The following is a 20,852-nucleotide window of genomic DNA, read 5'->3' on the forward strand; positions in this document are numbered from 1 at the left end:
CTGGTTATGTGAATCTTGAACATTATACTAATGCAGTTAGGGATCTGAGAAGACAAAAACACTGTGTGTGTCTGTGTGTGTTGAGGAGTATACATTTGTTATTGGAATATTCATTACATCAAAGTGAATGCTGATGTATGCATATTAATCTGTCGGGGGACGGGATAATGTCATTGGCACAACCAGGGAAGACACACAATTGTTTCTCTTTCCTCTAGCTTTTTTTTTTTAATTGCCAGGTGCAGCCACTTAGTGTCGACGAGCATTGGGCTGCTTTACCCTCACACAAACCGAATCCAGAGCAGTCACACTAAAGTAAGTCTGTTTTATCTTTTAACTTGAGGAAGGAAAGTACTACAGATTCAATACAATGTTAAAGGAATACTTCACCCCCAAATGGCCATTTGTATATCACAAATTACCTTGATTTTGTGGAGAAAACTGTCTTGCTTGTTTCCAAGGAAAATAGCATTGATTGATTGTAGAAAACTGCCACACAGCCCGTGCGGAATAATCCAAGTCTCATTTATCCAGTTGTATGCTCTGTACTTCCCAAACACATGCATTTACAAAAAAAAAACAACATAATTTTGGAGTCTGGCTTTGGAGAAAACATAGATTTTACTTTTAGTGAAAATGCATGTGTTTGGGAAGTACTGAGCATACAACTTGATAAGTGAGACTTGAATCACACTGCACAAATTGTGTGAGTTTGTAAACAGATGTTGATATAGTTTTACTGTTGTTAAACGTGTCCCCAATCAATCAGGGTGTTTCCATTTTCTTTGCATATTATTATATATAATCACCGACTAACTAATTTATAAATGGACATTTTGTGGTTGGAGTATTTCTTTAGACTATGTGACTCTAAATGATGGTTATAAGGAATTCCCATAAAACGAAAGAAAAGTCACAAGTTGTCACTGGAAAAAAACACAATTTCCATTAAAAAAAATCAGTTATGAGAAAATGTCTGTTAAATTGAAGGATATGTCCCAGTTCAGCCACAATATAACCTTTTGTATATCAGTTAGTTATGCCATGTTGCCTCGAATTCATTAAGAAAACTTTGATATTCTTGCACAGAAAACATATATTTAGATCACATGGTTCCCATGGTCATGGAAAACCTGGAAAAGTAATGGAATTTCACCATCACATTTTCTTGGCCTGGAAAAGTCACAGAATTGGGAAAAATCACTGAAAGTTATAGTAAGGTCATGGAATATTGTGTGCTATGAAAATGTTACAGTAATCTTCAGTGAATAATCCTCATCGTAAGATAACTGCAAATTTATTTTCAATAAATAATAATATATGAAATAATGCATCTCTAATATGTGACGATGCGTGACATTTATCGGCCATCACAAACATTTCCATGTCCTTGATTCTGTCCACAAAAAAATGTGTGAGAATCAGTTGTTTTCTTTTTCCAGGAAAGTTTTAATACTTGATGTTTGTGCAGTTTTGTGATCAAATCATTCCAGAGTCGGTAAAATTATTGTGCTTTATTTTATCTTAATCAAAATGCCCACAAGTCATTATTTTCTTGGAGAGTAGCAGAAAAAAAACTAAACCATATACTGTAAACATTCACATTATTTGTTTTTTTTAAAAATGTATTCTTTAGTAAACTCAGCGCAAAATAACACATTTCATATAGTAAACAGAAGAAGAAACAACATTTATAGGCATCACTCCAAACCATTGGCTTAGATTGTGTTTTTGAGGTTGATCTGCGCGGTGTATCCATCAGCTCAAATTGCACATAGTAAGTTAAAGTTAACTCTAAGACAAGTAGAAGTGCCACCGTGAAGCACACAGGTTGGCAAGAATTTCAGATCAAACAGCCCTATCCATTGATCTTGTTTTGTCTTCAGCGAATAAAGACATGTGTTGTCACCACCCTCCACCATACTGTTTGGTAGTGCCACCCCAAATGGGCCGGTGCAGTCACGACTAAGGAATCAAGACAAAACACATGCGATAATTTGGCCAAAGAGAGGGACAATTTCCAGTAAACTGGCCTCATGCTCCAGTAACCACCCTTCTAGCAAGAGTCTGAGAACAACTTTTGCCCATGAGAAAGATGTCATAAAATTGAATGTCAAGGCACTTCGCCATGTGAGGATCTTGTCTTTGAGTGACGTTTGTGAGGCAACAAAGTAATTTAACTAAAACTATCATAATACATAAAAGTATTTAATACTTGGCAACTCCAATTTTAGTCAGTGGAAACGCTCTCGTTAAACGTATGAACACAGCTTGCATGGTAGCTTTGGTGTTGCTGCTGACCTGGCCGGACCCCAGTGTCAATTTCAGTCAATTTAATTCAATTTCATGTTGCAGGTGAGCCTTCTTAAAGGTCCAGTGTGCAGGATTTAGTGCCATCTAGTGGTGAGGTTGCAGAACGGAAACTTCTCGCGTGTGCTAAGTTTGCAAGAAAGTGGCTGACGCAAAAAATGCAAATGGTCCTATCTAGACTCAGTGTTTGATTTGTCCATTCTGGGCTACTGTAGAACTGTAGCTACTTAGGAAAAGGACCTGCTCCGCATGTAGCCATAAACGTCTTATTCTAAGGTAATGAAAACACAACAATTCCTATTTTCAGGTCATTATAAACTAAAACATAAGTATTAATATTATGTAACATTTCTGCAAATAAATCCCTTAAATCCTACACACTGGACCTTGAAGTGAAAATGTATTTAAACGCTTTATTTTACCCATTAATTTTTAAGTAATTTCCCGTTAATTTCCAAGAAGTTTCGTGAAGATTTGGATGTATTTAGGTACTAATTATTGGTGAAATACAAACAGTTAATGCACCTCTCATAAATACATTTTTTATAACTGTCAAATTTGTCTCCAGGCCGACCAACAAGTGGCATGAATGGAGAATTGAAGCATTGTTTGACATTATGGAAAATGCTCATTTTAGATAAGAAAATCAACACCACTCTCATGTTTTTAAACTAAATATAAAGCTACAACCAATTAGCTCAGCATAAAGACTGGAAATGAAACTACTCAGAGAGAGAGAAAAGAAAGTCTTAAATATTGACTAGCTAAGCTAACCAGCCTCTGATTGTAGTATTATATTTCGGGTTAATTTTAAGTTGGATTGTTGACAATCACTCCAGACCCCGCAGCATCGTTTAGTTTCACTTTCACCCGATTTCGGTAGTAGGATGACGGTCAGCTCACCTCCCTGCCCTCCCATTCACTGCTGGGGGCTGATAGTTGTACTATGAATAGACCATATGCGTCCATCCACAGACATTCAACTTGGAAAGTATGTCCGAGCCTTTAGCCAACAGATATGAGAGAGGTATGAATATTCCGATCTAACACTAACAAGCAAATGAACATGTTTCCCAAAATGTCACACAATTCCTTTGAAGGTGCTGTGTGTAATTCTGGAGAAAGATAGTTGATTGTTGAGTCTCACCTCTTGGTCGTTAAATACAGACGCTTTGCAAAAGAAAGTAAATAGTAATGTCTTTAACTTGAAAAAGTTAGTGTACAGGCTGCCTTAAAATTTTTATTTATTTTTTTTCTTAAAAAGTTGAGATAATTTTGTAATGATTCATCTTGTCTTCTCAAATTCAGTCAACTTAAAAATTTTAAGGCAGCCCGGACACTAGCTTTTATAAGTTAAAAAATAGTTTCTTTTTACAGTGTGGGTTGGCAATCATACCGGACCTCGAACCCAAAGCGTCGGTATTTACGGAGCTGGAAATGAGACTTAACAATCAACTATCTTTCGCCAGAGTTGCGTACAGCCCTTTTAACGGTCATGGCTGCATAATAAATAAATATTTACTTGGGTTTAAATGTGGCAGTTCTGTAAAGGATATTTCAATTTCCCTCCAAAATGAGTACCAAATTCATTTGAAAATTCACGGAAATTATTAGGAAATTACAGGCCCATAAGATAAACCCCAAATTCTAAATTTTCCGACAGAGACCAAACAGTATAGTTGACTCAACCATAGGACTTAAATATAATTTGTACTTATTGTTTTTTTCTGTATTGGCAATAGATATCAATAAATAAAAAAATACTTTATCTGGTAAATAGAATTACTTCGGTTCTTATGTCACACTGGTAAATCTATATTAAACCTATGAAGTGTGCACTGAGAAACACTTAAATAAAATTAAAAAATCAGTCTTAAATAGGCAATCTTCTGTGGTTCAGTAAAGAAAGTTAAAACACCCTTCCACCGTTGATTTGAGTTTCGTAGGGAAACAAATTGCACACCGTGACAAGAGCTATCGTTACTCTCTGTTACTTCACTGATAACCACACTCACAGCAGTTTCAATCACGCACAGTTTCTAAACGAACTGGAGTTGCCAAGTTGCTGTCACAGGTACCGAAATGTGAGGTTAGGTAACAAAAACAGGGTGAAACCAAGGTAAAATCATACGGTACCCCACAAAGCTGCCTGCAAGTAGAGCTAACACGTAGCTTTTGACTTGAGCTTTGATTTTCGTACGCAGTTAATAGAACCAGGCGTTTCTACATAAAATACCCACAATTCCATTTTTACTATTTACAAACTCATAAATATATATAGTCTACAGTAGGAATCATTTTCCCCCCAAACAATCATACAAAAAAACAACGGACCATAAAAAACTCTGAACACAAATAAAATAGATTATTTCTATCAAAAGAAAGAAAACAGAAACAGAACATATTCATATTCCTTTGGAGTGTTTTGCTATGTTGATCTGTAGCAGTACTTGTGATGTCGAGCCCTCGGGAGATATTTTGAGACCTGAGTGTCTTCAGTCAGGTGCAGATCACAATAGCGCTGAGATCCCTGGGAGGGGCCAGGTCCGAGGCCCGGTTCATGTAATCCTACTCTGAACATACAAAGAAAAGTTTAAAAAAGGGAATAGTAAGGGGGGGGGGTTGGGGGGGTAAAGAGAGTTAAAATATCACAGGTCATCACCACCCTAAGATTCGGGGGACTGCTCTGACAGGGTGTTGAGCAGGTTTTTGTAGGCTGGGGAGTTCATGTAGCGGGGATACGAGTCTCTTTGCATTAGTGTGTAGATCTGCAGCTGGGCATCGTCGAACGTGTGCAAGTTGGGTTCTTGCATGTTCCTGTTGATCGCCTCACGCACACGGGAGTCAAGGCTCACCTGCAAGTCAAGAACAGCAGTAAAAATTAGGAAAAACAGTATGTACACATTCTTTAAGAGGCCCTATTATGCTCATTTTCAGGATCATATTTGTGTGTTGGGGGTCTACGAGAATAGATTTATATGGTTTAATGTTCAACAAACACATCATGTGACTCATACAGCCTTTTGCTGCAGCACCTCTGCCCTGTTTAAAGAAGCACAAACTGCAGCACAGGAATTAACAACAGGTCATAATTCTACCATGGAGCATTAAATTAACACTACTGACATCTGTACTTTTTTTTTTGTTATTTATACTGATGACTCCGCACTATAATGCCGGAGGCATTATATTTTTTGGTTATCTGTCCATCTGTCTGTTGCACTAGCACGAATGCCATATCTCAAAAATCGCTTTGAGGAAATTTCTTCTTCAAATTTAGCACAAACGTCCACTTGGACTCAATGATGAATGACTAGCATTTGGTGGTCAAAGGTGACCAAGTCTGTCGCACTTTTGAATGCAATATCTCAAGGATGCTTTGAGAGAATTTCTTCAAATTTGGCACAAACGTCCACTTGAACGCAAAGATGAATTGACTTGAATTTGGTGGTCAAAGGTCAAGGTCACTGTAACCTCACAAAACATATTCTTTGCCATGACTCTGAATTTTTGCTCTAACTATGAAAAAAAATCACATAAATCCAATACCCAACTTTCCCAACCACAATCCCAAAATGAGGCACATACCAAACTGTGAATTTTGTATACTCTTACACCCCTACTGATGACAAAATTAATATCACTCTCATGTCTGTACGGTAAATATGAGCCTGCAATCAGCAGCCGGTTAACTTAGCTGAGCAGAAATGCTGGAAATTTAAGGCAGCTAGCCTGAAATAAAATAAAATATAAGCAAAAAGAAAACATCAGAATGCCCATCGGACGTATTTAGTAAACAAACTTATGTAATTAAAAGTAAAGTAATAATGTAATTTGCAGCTTCTTAAAATATGATTGAGGATGGTGATAGTGACTTGCAACAGTTGCATTTCTAGTAGTGATGAAATGGCGGTCATAAATAAAACAACCTTGGCTCCAAATGGACTGTATTCATAATAAATACACCACAATAATTATAATAATTAACGCTGATTAATCAGTCAAAACGACCAGTCGTCCTTCACCAACACACCATGAGTACAGCGACCAACAAACGTGTCAACAGTCACAGGGATGTAAGTAGCTCAGGCTCAGCAGGGACAGAGGGCTGATATCAGAAAATGCAAACACGCAGTCTGCAGACAGTTCGTAACAGACTTGGCTGGCCGACTTCACTAAAAGTCGATTGGCTGTTGAAACAGGTGACACGCTGTACGTTCTGCAACAAGGTGCTGGTGACTTACAACTTTTCCTTGCAACACTCCAAAACTGTTTAATATATAGTCCAACAAATAACCCAAATTTGTTGTACTATTATATATTTTTTAAATTCTTGTAAAGGTTATATAAACCAAATATAACGTGTTAGTTAATCAGATGTAGAGGCGCTGATCAGTGAAATTTTGTTATGTTTGAACAGATAGCTGCCAATTAGTTTTATTTGTATTAATTTAGGGTTTTTATTTCTTTTTTAATTATTTGTTTTTGTTTGAAGGCACTTTTTACTATGTAATATACTAGGATTTTTTTTCATAAATTGATGCATTTTGTTAACATATAACACTGTCTATATCGTTATTATTATTATTACATAAAAATCTAACACAAAACAAAAATTCATTGATGCTGAATATGTGTTAGTTAATGCTAGAATTATCCTAAGTCAACTCGCTGATTGGCTTACGTATCTACTTCCCTAAAAGAAAAAGAGAAAGTTGGTAGACATGGAGTCAGGAAGACAATTTTACCAGAATATAATGTTTTGCAAATGCATCTCTTAGTGTGACTGTAATCAGGGAGAATGAGATAAACAGCATGAAGAAAGGTCTTCATACTGTAGCTCCCTTAAGTGCAATTCATTAGCCCATCCACGAATGACATCTGAGCTAATGCTTTTCTTCAGACATCCTCAGGTAGATGAGATGAACATTTGTGTGATTTCATAAAGTTTCACCCTTGAAATAAATTCATTTTTAACAACACAGTGTAATCAAGAGCTGTCTCTGACCTCTTTAGGCGAGAGAATGGAGATGTAGTCCTCGTAGATGACCCGAGCCCTCTCCTCTACCGTACTCTTATTGGCGTCTTTGCTGAACTCTTCGCAGGCTAACCAGAAGAGCATGTTCTCCTCGCTGAACTCGGTGCGAAGAAACTGTCGGAAGGAGTTCCTCCCCGCTGGGCAACACATTAGCTTATCAAACGACTGCCCCCACGAGCGCACCTCCTCCAGCGTGGGCTTCGGGCTGCAGAGAGCATGGATAACATCGGGGTGAGTGATATAACATTGACCTCCACAAATATGTTTAGTGGATATTTGTGCAGTGAAATCCACTGACCAGTCTTCACAGTCCGCGGTCCCTTCTTTGACGTCATAAGACGCCTTTCGGTTCCTTTCATCCCGGTCTTCATTCCTAATGGTGAGACAGACAAACTGATTATTAACTGTGCATCATCGTTATGATTTTACACAGATGAGGGTCGTGGCTGCTGACATGTTTTTGGTTTTCCATCTGTCCATCCATCTCATCCTCATAATGGCGATAACCTCACGGAATTTCTTCAAATTTGGCACAAACATCTGAACTGATTAGATTTTCGTGGTCAAATGTCAAGGTCAACGTGACCTGGCATCTCTCTAATTCTTGTGAATGAAGAACACCTTGACAAAATTTCTTCAAATTTAGCACAAACATTCACTTAGACTCAATAATAAACTGATTAGAATTTGATTGGGAAAGGTTTAAGGTCACTGTAACCTTGTGTCTGTCTCATTCTCGTGAATGCAATACCTCAAAAAGACCTTAATGTTGCTTCTGAAATTTGTATATCCAAAAGTCAAAGGTCAGCTTCACTGTGGCATCATAATGTTCTGCAAAAACGCTTTTCTGGACTTTATTGAACGCCATAACTCGGGATCAGAAGGAGAGTTTGTGAACATATTTCACATTCGGTTGGTTACTCAGTTGAAAACACTAATTTTGGGTGCCCACGAGGGCCAAGTATTGGTATCTACTGAAAAAACACAGCAAGAAAGTAGTACTGAAACTTTTCCATCAAACTATACTTCTATCTGATGCGTTGTGGAAAAAAATGACTATACACATGATTTGCTCGCAGCCAATCATTACAAGCACTGTTAAATTTAATGCAACGTGTGATTGCTGCACTTCCGCAGCAGCTACAACCCGTACAGTCTGTGGTGTGGTGAAGTTGAGCCCGGCGTATTTAGCAGACTTTACAGGTCAGCGTACTGAGATGTCAAAGTATGATGGCATTTTCTGCATCTGAATGCTTCCATTCAAATGATAACTATAGAATAAAGTACAAAAAATGGCAGTATAAATTGAAGTTAATATTGGTATCGGCATCATTTTAAGGGTACTGGTATCTTTTTAAATTTAAATCTAATTTTTAAATTTAAATAATACCCAGCTCTAGTGCCCAGCTTGAAGAGCAGTGATTGTATAGATCTTCTGTGCTGCGGGAGGAAGATGTGTGTGAATCATTCGAGTTTTAGAATTTGTAGCGTCTTTGCAGCAATGTCCATATTTCAAGCTCTCTCTACTGACGTGGCTACAACTTTGTGTTCATTTCTGTTCCTCTGGTCGTTCCCCACTCATAGTGACAAAGCTTCACTCCTCTGTCAACATAGTTTCTGAGGGAAGACAGCATGTTTCTTACTAGAATTTATTTAGTGGACTCATACAAGTCAATATAGTGCTAACATGCCGTTTAAAATAAAATTACACTTTATGATTTTATAAAATTCCTTTACAGTCTTCACTACATATATGAGTCTAGACAGATGTATTTTTTTAATTCCATAAATACTATGACATTATTGTGATTGTGAATTGTTTTGGCCTCGGTAATTGTGGAGTGAAAATCTGTTATTGTGCCAGCCCTATTTCAAACATTTAAAAATCAATCTTTTCTGGCTTTCTTTGTCTTCTATGATAGTAAAACTGTATTATCTTTGATTTTTAGGCTTTTGGTCCGTCAAAAAAAAAAAAAAAAATTCAGGATGTCGCCTTGAGTCTGGAAATTCCACTGGATTTTTTTTCACAATTTTCATTATATTTTATAGATTAAATGATTAGTCGATTAATCAATAATATGAATGAATGCTCATTGTTCATTTTAAAAACAGATGTAGCAGGTAGATATATAAATACTCATGACAGATACATACATAAATACTACAGTACGTGGTAGCACAGGGTTACAACGGTATGAGTTTTTCACGTTGCGATAACTGCCTCAGAAAATATTGCGATATGCGATAAATTATATGAAAACCGTCAATTTTCCAACCTAAAAACTGCTACACTACTGCAACCCTATATAGCAGTATGTTTGCTTATATATAAATGTTTCTAAATTTTGTTCGATTTTTTGTTTTTTCACAGTCTGCTCACTTAACTGCAGAGATTTGAAGATCTCACATTTGTCACATTCTCAGTAGATATCTAACTGATGTTTAGGTTTTACATTGTAGTAAGGCTGCTGCACGTCCACAGATTTCGTGCAAAAATACCAAGAGTATAAGACTGGAGCCAGAACCTGCTGCTGCTACACAGTGGCTCAGGCTGTGCTGTTCTGTGTGCAGTGATGTCGGACATGCTGCGCCACGACCAGCGAGTTCTCGGGTGGGGAGACCTACCAGGAACAGCTACAGCAGCAGCACCAGCAGAAGCAACATGCATTTGAGCCCCGTGGGTTGGCCTGGCCCGGCTGGCCCTGCTGGGCCGGTGCAGTTCCCCCCGCTGCCGACTCCTGCTGCACCGACATCTGCCTCTTTCGCATCTCCATCCGCTCTGATCCCATGGGCTACAGACAGAGGAGAGGCACTGAGTTTAGTGTTTTATATGTCATGAGGAGATTTTATCTTGTGGTAAGAAAATCTCTTGACCTGCGATGGATTTGTATGAAATCAGTGCCAGTGTGCGGACAGCACTGTGATGACACCAAAGAGCAGTGTGAAATCATCCATTACACCAGCACTTTGATCACATTCAGGTTGATCAGATTTATTTAATTCACCACTCACTAGCTGACACCTGTATGTTTGTCATGTGTGAAGGAAGTGTTGCTGATGCTCTCTGGTTGGAGCCTAGTAAGAGCATGTGCTGGCATGCCCAGAGGTCACACTGTAAAGGAATGCTGTTTTGCTCAATTCGGGGGAAAAGTATGGAAGAATAATTTGCTGATTTTTTGTTTTTCCTGCTGCCAAATATGCACCCACCAAGCACATTTCAGTGCCTCTAATCCCACACTGGCTGTATGTTGCCTTATACACTCCAACTGCATGTGTGAAAGGGATGGATTGTTGACCATGGCCTCAATGTTTATAATCCAAAATTTAAAATATCCCATTTGCCTGAGTAAAAGCAGTGCATTAAAGGATTTGCAATGCTCACTGGGCCCAAGAGGAGCAAAAAAATTAAATGCACGTGAAAATAATGTACATATCTGTCTCTTTTTCAGGGTTTTAATTTGTCACTCTGTCATGCACCTTAGGGCAGAATTTATCATGCTCATGGGGAATTAGTATATTATAATTGTCTAACAGAATCCCCATTAAGGTTTGGAGGCCTATAGATACAGACAGGCTCCGCTCACAGAATGACTTCTTGTCTGATTTTAACAAATGTGTCATCACCAGGTCAGACGCTGCCAAATCCTGTCAGATCATTTTATGTAACAAAGCTGTGGCTTCCAACACAAGGCACCATCCGGCTACTACCTGACACAAGAAACGATGCTTTAAAAAAAATGTCAGGAGATTTGGTACATGGGGGGGGGGCGAAGGCGCAGCTTGCAAATCTATAACCGCAGCACCGCTCTATCACAGCCTTTCAGTGAATACAATACCATTTGGTCATTTCTAAAATGGATCCGAGCGCGGTTTCGCTCCGATTCAAAGCAGCTGCAGATTTCGTGCGTCTTGCCAAATGGCATATTTTACGCGTTAGGTGTCGGGTACTTCAAAGCTGACACAATTGCAGTGCGCTATGGCTTGACTCAACGGCTATAGACGATGAAATGGGGGGTGGGGGTGGTCGTATCCATTCAAAGGATAAATCATGATAACACCAAATAAACCGACGTTTTGCTTACACCTTACCGTAGCAGAAATGTGAGCGACACTACGCTATAATGGTTCTTGAACGATTAAAAAACAAAACAACAAAAAAAAAACATTGCAATTATCAACTCGCACAACACCATCAATGGAAAGTGCCACCATGAAGAACCGTAGAGCTTCTTCGCCCTGGACAACCACCGAAAAGACACTGCCTAGATCTGTTAAAAGCCCCACTGTATACAGCAACATAGTGACATGCCATTTCAAATACCGGGAAACGGCCCTAAAACGCTCCGCTCACGACATGTCCGTGCAATGATACATCGGTTTGTCACCAGTACTTACAATTTCACCATGTATGCACAGCGAGAAGAGGTAATTCTTTGCCTTGATTACATCCGATGGCACATAAGGATTTTTTTCTCCCCGACCGGCTGCTTCAAGTCAGTACGCATGCGTCTTATCTCCAGCTCGTAGTAGCCCAGTGAAGAGTAAACCCCGACAGTATGGCACAGGTTTTTACAGTGCAGGTCCTTTAACCTGCCCCGCGCGCGGCTGGAAACAGACTATTCAAGCACCCAAGGCTGCATGGTGTCAGTTTATAATAAAGAGAGAGCAATGAAAACAGGAAGAAAACACCCACACACCTCACTCGAGCTCATATTTCATTGAAAGTATTTAAAACGCACAAAACATCTATAAATATTACCCCAAAAGCCACCATTTCGTTGGCACGTGCGGATATGTGCCTTTAGCCCGAAGTCGCTGTCTATGGTGCTGAAACAAGCTGCAGCTTTGGACTAAACCTCTCTGAAGGATAGCATGACTTTGACAGCAAATGTTGCACCATTTATGAAGTTTAGTGTCACATCCAGGGGCGTAAGTTTCGTTTCAAAATTGGGAGGGGCACATGAGAAACTGAGGGTTTGGGATCCATCCTCCTAGGAGATTTTTATGCATCAACTTTCGCCTTTTATGCATCAATTTATGGTGGAAATGTCTTTAAATGGTAGATGGATTACAGTAGCTCTTGCTCATGTTGATTTTTTTCCTGTCTAGTTTTTCTTATTTTTTTTAATTGCTTTCTTTTTATATACACCAATATAGTGTATGATATATATACCAATACAGACTTATTATAATTATGTTATATGTATTGCCATGTGTGTTTTTTACCAGTAGAATTGATTACTCAAGGCCGCAGTGGGAAATAGACAGATAAAGGAGATTACTTTGCACAACAGCTACATTCACAATCAAACATAATGACAGGAGATATCTAAAATAAAAAAAGAACAACAACAAAACAAACAAAAAAACAAACAAAAAGTGCAAAAGCGAAAATAAATTACTATACTAACCCAAATCGTACTGATAAAGCAATAAAAACTACATGTAACATATGATAAAGATTTTAAAAATCACTGTGTAATGTTCAATATGGCTTAATGGCCAATGTTGCTTTTCTAAAAAGGCTATTAAAAAGTATATAAATATATAAAGTATGAACAACAGCATCCCTAAAAATAAGAAATATAAAGATCCTTAAAAAAAAGGTAGCTCTCTGAAGCCCCTCCGACTCCTTAAAAGTGCAGAATGGTTCAGTCTGCCCCTGCACTAAGATGTATCTCTAAACGCAGCAAGAGCTGAGTGAGTGACTGCTTGGGCTGGAGCACCAGCTGTCATGTCTTTCCCCAAGAAAAGTAAATTGCAGTTCCAAAAAGAAAAGAAAGAAAGGGAAAAGAAAGAAAGCAAACAGACTTTGTAACATAACATAAAATAAAAAGGTGTGTGAGAGAGACATGGATCAAGAGAGCAAGGGAGGGGGGCCCACAGAAAACACTATAGGGCCTAGAATTTGGTGCAACGTCCCTAAATTTACACGCACATACGGCATACATATTCTCACATGCACCACATTTATGTCATTGCACACAACACACTGACTCACATTCACACTATTATCTCCTCTACTGTTTTATCCTGAATCTTTAGCATCCGGTTGTTTTAACCTGAATTAAAAACTACTCAGCCACAGCAGAGTCGATTTATTTAAAACTTAATAAACATTGCATCCATGGCTTGGCTTCTCCCCATGCAGGTGTTTATCTGCATTATCCTTGTGAAGTTAACTTCACATTCAATCATAGTTTGCCATTTTTTTAATGCGAGTTATGCACAGTGCATTTCATTTGAGCATTTAATCTAACTGTTTCCCAGATGATTGCCAGGCCCCTGCTGTTCAATGTGATCTGCAGGCCTGCAACCAATAATGATCCAGATGACAACACTGCCATCTGAAGGCAGCTACAACTGCAGCACTGACATGATGCGCTCCATGCACATGATGGTTAAGCACTGATAAAGCCTCCAATTGGTGAATTTGTGAGCAGTACGGTTTGCAAGACATGAATCACATGAAATTAAATATAATCTCTGATATTTTAAGTGTTTGTGTGAGTATTATGCTCTGCTACTTTATTTCTAGGGTGATACAGAATTAAGCTGGAGATCTTTGGATGTACATTTTCACACATGCATTTTTAATGCAATCTACTGTACGCCCTTATTAATGCATTCCTTTTAGGTGCACATAGTGTTTTGCTTTGTACAAACACCAGATGGCACTCCGCCTATTCTGCTAATGTGTAGAACAACATACTGTATTTGATCTAATTATCTACTTTAGTTTACACCAACACATTTACTGTCTGGGTCACATTGTTAGTCAAGATGCTTTTTGATGCTATATAGAAAATTAATGTCCCACGCTGTAATGAGCAGTGCTCCTACAGCGCCTGACACAACACAGACCTGGTACTGCTGTATGATATCCAACCACTTAAAATTTAGGCATCTCTTCTGTGATTTTGTCAAAAAGTAGTAGAAAGAAGTGGGTTTTTTTTCCCTGTCCAGATTAATTACTGTGCTGAACTGGGGCATGCCCTGCCCATCCACACGCCGTTATTCCCCTCCAGAGATATGAGCATGTGACTTTCTCCACAACACTCCATTTAACACCTTCCCCTGTGTTCATGTTATGCAACACAGGCCCACAAATAGCCATGAGAGATTGATACATACACACGCAAAGCAGCGACTGATACTTTACGCTGTTGTGATTTTGACAGACTTTTCCCTCCGAGGGCACAAGTGGAGGAGGGAGTCTGAAGGTCACACGGAAGAGTACAGAGCTGGGGGGACAGGATGAATAAAGTCCTTACAGTGTGTGTGATTAAGGGGATTCAAAGCATTGTGGAGCTTTGAGGGAGGAAGAATTAACTGTGGATTCCATCATTGTAGGTCAACATGCAGACAGGCACCAGAGATGAAAGTGTGGTCACCAACATCTCCAGAGATCATGCATGGCATCTGTGAGATTTTGAAGGTAGCGGTGAATCACCCAAGCATAGCAACAAAGATGGCAACAGCATATTTGATTTCTATTTCCTGCTGTCATCGTTCCTCTAATTAAGTTTCCCCCAGGTGTAATCATCAGGTTGCTCTTTGTTCTGTAAATGTCAGACTCAATTTAATAAAATACAATTAGTGTCTTAATCCTTGTAACCAATTTGCATCTTTTCTTTTTTTACTTAAGCATTACATTATCAGCCTCACCTAAGGCAACATGCAAAATGATTGTCCAAAGTACCACCACCGATTCGTAATAAAGATAATTCTATTAGATTTAATTTAAAGACATTTTAGAGTCTTTCAAGTGAAACTTTTTGTCTAAGTCTAAGCTTTTAATAAATGGTCTTAGCACTTTCAACATCCAGACCTGAGTGTGTGCACTCTCACTTCAGTGATTGCACCTGTGACAATTATCTGGAGCCACTCTGATTGCCCGGCACCTGACATCAGCTTTGGTACATCTGTGAGCTGCAACTTGTTTTTGCATGCCCCTGATAAGTTGAAATGTGTAGGCTCTGAGCCCATTTATTGACATTTTGAAATTTTTTTGTCCTTTTTTGTTTTAATTTGATCTTAATTCTTCCCTAGTTTTGTCTCAGTTGTGTTCAGTTCAGCTCTTTGGTGTTGCCTTTTGAGCATCCTGTTTCTGCTTTGATTTGCTTGTCTAAGCACTTTGTAAACTCTTTTTAAATGTGCTGGATAAATAAAGTGATTATTATTTATTATTAACTTCTTATTGCCACATATAACCCTTGAGATGTCTTCCTCTAACTACAAAAGCGGTTCACTACGCTCATGATTTCATTCAACAGATCATCTCCATTAAGCCCAAGTTTCATCTGGTCTTCCAGCAAAAGGGGCGCTTATTTCCTATCTATTTATTATTGTATGGGTCATGAGTAATTAAGCACAGTGAGAATAACATACATGCTACAATGACATCTATCACCAGGAGCTCAGATTTTACAGTTACCCCCCATAACTGTGAAAGATGAGCACTTTTTGCTAGCAGTGAAGAAAGTATACTCACTCTTTACTCAAGTATAATTGGAAATACAAAACAAACAAAAAAAACTATTATTATTATGTTTATTATATATTATTATATGTTTTTATGCAAAAATCTTAACTTATAAAGTAATGAAAGCTTTCAGATAAATGTGGTGAAGTAAAACGTACAATATTTCTCTCAGAAGTGTGGTTGAGTAGAAGTAAAAAGTGGCATGAAACTCAAGTAACTTTTTCACAACAGACATTTTTAACTGGTCACTGTAGGAAAAGTACAGGTGTTACTATTAACACTAATAATGGCGTTGTTGTGTTCCTTGAGTCTTACAGTGAGCCAGCACTCAAGATCCTGAAATCAAAGCAACTAAATGCAATTTAGTTATCATTTATCGTTAGTTTCATCAATTACACCTGTGCTTTTCCTACTGACAAGTCAAAATGATTAAAAAGGCCTATTGTTGTGCAATAAGGCCCTTTCTCCACTGTGTCCTAGAAGCTATCTATGAGTTTAAATACTTCAATGAAATGAAATAAAACTGGTTATTAAAATAAAAACGGGTGGATATAACTAAACAAGTGGCTGTTAAATTCTCTGTTACTAACTACCACACAGGTTTTGATCCTTAATGGCATAAAGATGTCATAGCAGGAAAAGCAAAGCTGCAGTGCTGTTTCTGTGCATGTTGCTCACTCTGAAAGTTGATTGTTGGTGTCTGCTATGGAAAATGAGTTTCAATCTCAAATGGATTAATGAATTTATTCAACAAAAAAAGAAAAAATACAGTTAAACAGTATGACTTAGCATCTTAAAATTAACATCCACAAGTGCAGATTTTGGGGCTTTCTGCTGCTAATGTGAAAAAAATGACATAAAGCTTTTTTGTGGCTCGAGAGAGAACTATGAGAAATCTAACCAATTGCTTCAAGTGATGTCACTTGAGTCAGTAGACGGGTTTCCATTATAGTTTTCTACATAACTTAAGCAATATTTTCGAAATGTTGATAAAACACAATTGCGAGATGACTGCATTTCCACTGAGTGATGTTATGCGACTTCTCTGCTCATGACAACACTCCAAGAAGCATGACGATGGATGTTCAGACATTAGATGATTTATTTCTTTTGCAGCCACCACACTAGCTGTCATTCCCAAATCGAAGGCGACATAGGTACGAGTGATAATGGAAAGGCAAACCCCTTATTACGTTGGAGTGGCCACATATGAGGGATTTCTGTAAGGTGATAGTCCAAGGTCTTGAGTTTGCTCTTAAAAATATCAACCCCTCTGCTGGTCTTCAGGCAGGCTGTCCCACAAATACGGACCATAGTAATAAAAAGATACCTCACTGTGACTTTTGTTTCTAACTTTTGGGACTTTTTGGTAGCCACTGAAGACCTGAGGGCACTAGAGGGTCCAGAAAGCTATCACAGTCTTTATTTATCCATTTACTAGGAATGATCACTGCTTCCAAGCAAAATCACACCTCCAGACTATAATTAGAACCGCCTGAATGCATTCACTTTTCCAAAAATGTCTCTAATAAATACCGCATCTTTAACACGTTATTATAGCTGCCATGCATTTGTGTGTTGTGTTTGTTTGTGAGTCTGACAGCAACTTAATTTAGATTTGTAATGACTGGTATCGCACTATTTCAGGACACACCATCTTCTTTTAATCTTCTTAGGCCTCATTCAGACAGGAAGTATGTCCCTAAATAGAAGTTTGGCAAGAAGCAAAACAGAGCTGCTGATGCTCAGACAACAGTTACAACCACAAACAAGATATAAAAATAAGGAACAAATGTTTAATAGATGTGTAGAGATAGATTAAATATACTTTGTTAAGCTTTTGATGGAATATTTTCAGTGACAGACGTGTGTTATTTTGTTATTTGTGGTATTTCACTCTTTTCTTTTTCTTTTTAGTTTTTCATAAATTAATTTTATTGGTCCCCCTCTATGTCTATATAAGCTTGTGACTAAACCTCCTATCTCCATTGGATGGTTTTAAAAATATGTTTTTTCTAATTCCTGAAAAATGGCAATTTTGGAGATAGAAGGCTTTCAGGTCATTTTCTTGTTTTTATTCTACTTTTCTTTTTGTTGCTTATTTTCAGGTCATTTTCTTGGAACCTTTTACTCATTTCCTGCTATTTTTTGGGCAATGTGTTGTTAAGTTGCTCATTGCTTTCTTCCCAATGTTTTTGAAAGAAATCAAACCAATTTTCTCAGGCTCCAAAGTAAAAATCAGGGGCATGTTTTTGAAAATGAAGACTATTATTCCAAAAAAGCAATGCTTATTGGGTGGGGAAAAAACTACAACACACCCATACCTCAAGGCACACCATCTCCTGCTCCTGTGGGACCGAGTCATTGTAGTTCACAGGGTATCCCACACCATGGCGGCAGGCCCGGACCAGGCCCCGTATCTGCTGCCACATCAGGACCCTGGTGCGTCTGATCCCCCGCAGAGCAGACGTGGGCCTGATCTCCCACTGCCTCACCGCTCTAGCACATGGCATGCTCTGACCATGAGGCCTCACTCGCCACGTGAGGCCCGAGTCTCTTCGAAATCATAAGAAAATCCACGCTCCTTGCTCCTTTTCCTCTATGTTTTCCCGGCGTCTGTTCTGAAGCACATTGTGGCAGAGAGATAGAGAGAGACGGAGAGGAAAAAAAGCATCAGTGATCCTGACGAAGAGAAGAGTGTTTACAAAGGAGAGGGCAGAAGGGGATTAGGACAATGTCCCCACTAGATGCAATCCTGATTCCTCTGTGCTTTACTGCGTCTCACCAGCTTAGGACAGATTAAGCCTGGAGGTCTTAGAGTCTGAGTGAGATGGACGTAGAGGAAGACGAGTGACAGACGTGGATTCATTTGTGATTGTATACGCTCCTTGATGAACCGAATGGATTAAAACACATTGATAATGGACTTTGTAGAAGAAACATATGGCCACAATGTACACACAGCCCTATTAATATATACACACTGTGCGCTGCTGAGGAGCTTGTTGCATTTCATGTTGCTCATTACACACTTACAAGGATAAACAGTGATCAAAGCTCCTCAGTGTGAGCAATCAACTGACTGCAGCTCTCTGTCATCGTCACAAAGCCACAAAGTTAAAAGTACGCCATCAACTGATAACACAGTTGATAGTAATTGATTGGCTAGTGTCACGTCAGTGTCATTTTCAAGACGCTCCATGTTGTCTGACAGACAGAAACTCTCACCATTTGTTTGGTTTGCTCTCCTGCTTCTCTTTCCAAGATTTGTTTTGATTCAAGGGACTATTTTCAGTGTTTGCTTTGGCAGCAGGAACGCAATAGTCCCTGTGGTTGTATCAAAATCATATTTCACTGCAGCAGGCTTCATGCTTTGTCACTTCTTGGGTTATTGGTAGGGGTCAACCAGTATTGGTTTTTCAGGGTCGATACCAATTATTGGTTGTTAATGAGACCGATAACCGATATTTGGAACTGAAATGCATTTACGATAAAAATGAAAATCTTTCTGTCAAAATCTAGAATTTAGAATATGACAAACTCCAAAGCAAAACTTTGTTTAAATTCCTTTAGCAAATGTTTAAAAAAATCAGAAACTTTCAATATCATATATGCAAAATAAAGCTCCCAGAAACCTTTTTTTATAAAGTCAAGTGAAACTTTAAACTAGAAATGATTGAATAAAAATAGCGCAGATTCTAATTGATTATTTTTAACGCCGATCACTAAAATTAAGCCTTGATATAGATAATCAGCAAAATGCCAAATATCAGCCCTAATAATCAGCCAGGCCGATAACCTGTCGACCCCTAGTTTTTGGACAAGCACATTATTAAAAAGACAACAAGGGAGTGTAGTTTATGAATCATTCACACAGTCAGATTTAGAACTTCCATAATTTCAGTCTAGTATAATATAATTTTTTTAAAAGTTAATTAGCATATTGATGTAAAAGTAAGTCCTTATTACACTGAAATGCTCTGTTTCTACATGGATGTTATATCGAGCCACAGACAATAACAGTCTGACATGCAATCATTCAGTTAATTTTACTGACACTATGAGCACCAAAGAAGACAGTAATACTGGCACTGTGAACAAGAGAGACGCAAAAAAAAGGAGATGAGTAAATGTCGAAGGCTTTTTTTTTTTTAAAAAAAAGTTAAGGAAAGATGTCCACTGAACTATGTTCACAATTACCGTAATTATACATTTAAATTTATTTTAGACAATTAGTGTCATTTTATACGTTTTTTTTCCAGATTATTCCTTGCTTTTTTGTTTTGCTTTCTCTTTTTTCTCAGTTTTTTTATCCATTCTTATTTTCAGGTAATATTCTCGTGCTTGGGTCATTTCCTCTTTGACTGCTCATTATCTTCTTTGTTTTTGAAATAGATTTTTAAAAAAGTAAATAAATAAAGCCAATATGCCCAGGTTTACAAGGGTCGAATATATAAAAGTCCCATATAGACGCCTGTCCAAAATATAAGACTGTTGAAGTCAAGGATTTAAGCAATGTATTACTATTAATTGAAGTTTTACAGTAGTTTAGACTTATTTCCGCCTGCAGCAGACTGACGTGCATGTGACTGTCACATGACAGACCGTGACGCCGTGTTGTAGTCGGTCAGCTGTTCACTCAGGACAGCAGCTGGGTGAGTAACTCAACTTTTGCTCCCTTATTTCTTATCGTGTATATTAAAATTCCCTAACTAAATGATTTATCGGATTCTGTGATTGTTATTGTTATTACCTGTGTACCGGTTGTCATTTTCACACGGTGACAGAAAGGATGCGAAGCTCTGTTAGCACAGCTAGCCGAGGTTAGCATCCTCAGCTTATTGTGCTAGCTAACGTTTAGCTAACGGCGCTACCTGTGTTCACGTTAACGTTATAATTTGACAATTTTAGGTGTTTGAGTTATATTTTAGTATCGCCTTAATATAGTTTAATATCACAAGATAAACACCGCGTTGGTTCATCTCGGAAATAGCCATCCTGACATGTCGTGACATTGGG

At 38.3% G+C, this 20,852-nt stretch overlaps 2 protein-coding genes across 4 annotated transcripts in view; one reads left to right on the forward strand and one right to left on the reverse strand.

The window, feature by feature from the left end:
• Positions 1–1,319: 1,319 nt before the first annotated feature.
• On the reverse strand, positions 1,320–18,557 carry rgs20 (regulator of G protein signaling 20). Of its 2 annotated transcripts, none has more exons than XM_088085690.1 (5): positions 18,158–18,557; positions 9,974–10,140; positions 7,647–7,721; positions 7,319–7,553; positions 1,320–5,165 (listed from the first exon to the last, which is right to left on the reverse strand). In XM_088085690.1, exons 1-5 carry the CDS (start codon positions 18,344–18,346, stop codon positions 4,977–4,979), a joined length of 855 nt encoding a protein of 284 aa, XP_087941816.1. In that variant the 5' UTR covers positions 18,347–18,557; the 3' UTR covers positions 1,320–4,976. The 2 variants fall into 2 exon arrangements, with proteins under 2 accessions (XP_087941816.1, XP_042353833.1); XM_042497899.2 differs by lacking the exon at positions 18,158–18,557 and adding an exon at positions 11,744–13,704 and having other exon boundaries at positions 1,321–5,165.
• Positions 18,558–20,364: 1,807 nt separating this feature from the next.
• Positions 20,365–20,852, forward strand: part of atp6v1h (ATPase H+ transporting V1 subunit H) — a 29,130-nt gene continuing 28,642 nt past the window's right edge. For both annotated transcript variants that reach the window (XM_042497646.2, XM_088085693.1), the window contains exon 1: positions 20,365–20,488. The gene's annotated coding sequence lies outside the window, so the exon portion shown is untranslated. The remainder of the gene's footprint in view (positions 20,489–20,852) is intronic.

The sequence above is a fragment of the Plectropomus leopardus genome, chromosome 12, assembly GCF_026936395.1.
Source record: "Plectropomus leopardus strain MGB_pleo_1.0 chromosome 12, ASM2693639v1, whole genome shotgun sequence".
In the NCBI taxonomy this organism is placed as follows: domain Eukaryota; kingdom Metazoa; phylum Chordata; class Actinopteri; order Perciformes; family Serranidae; genus Plectropomus; species Plectropomus leopardus.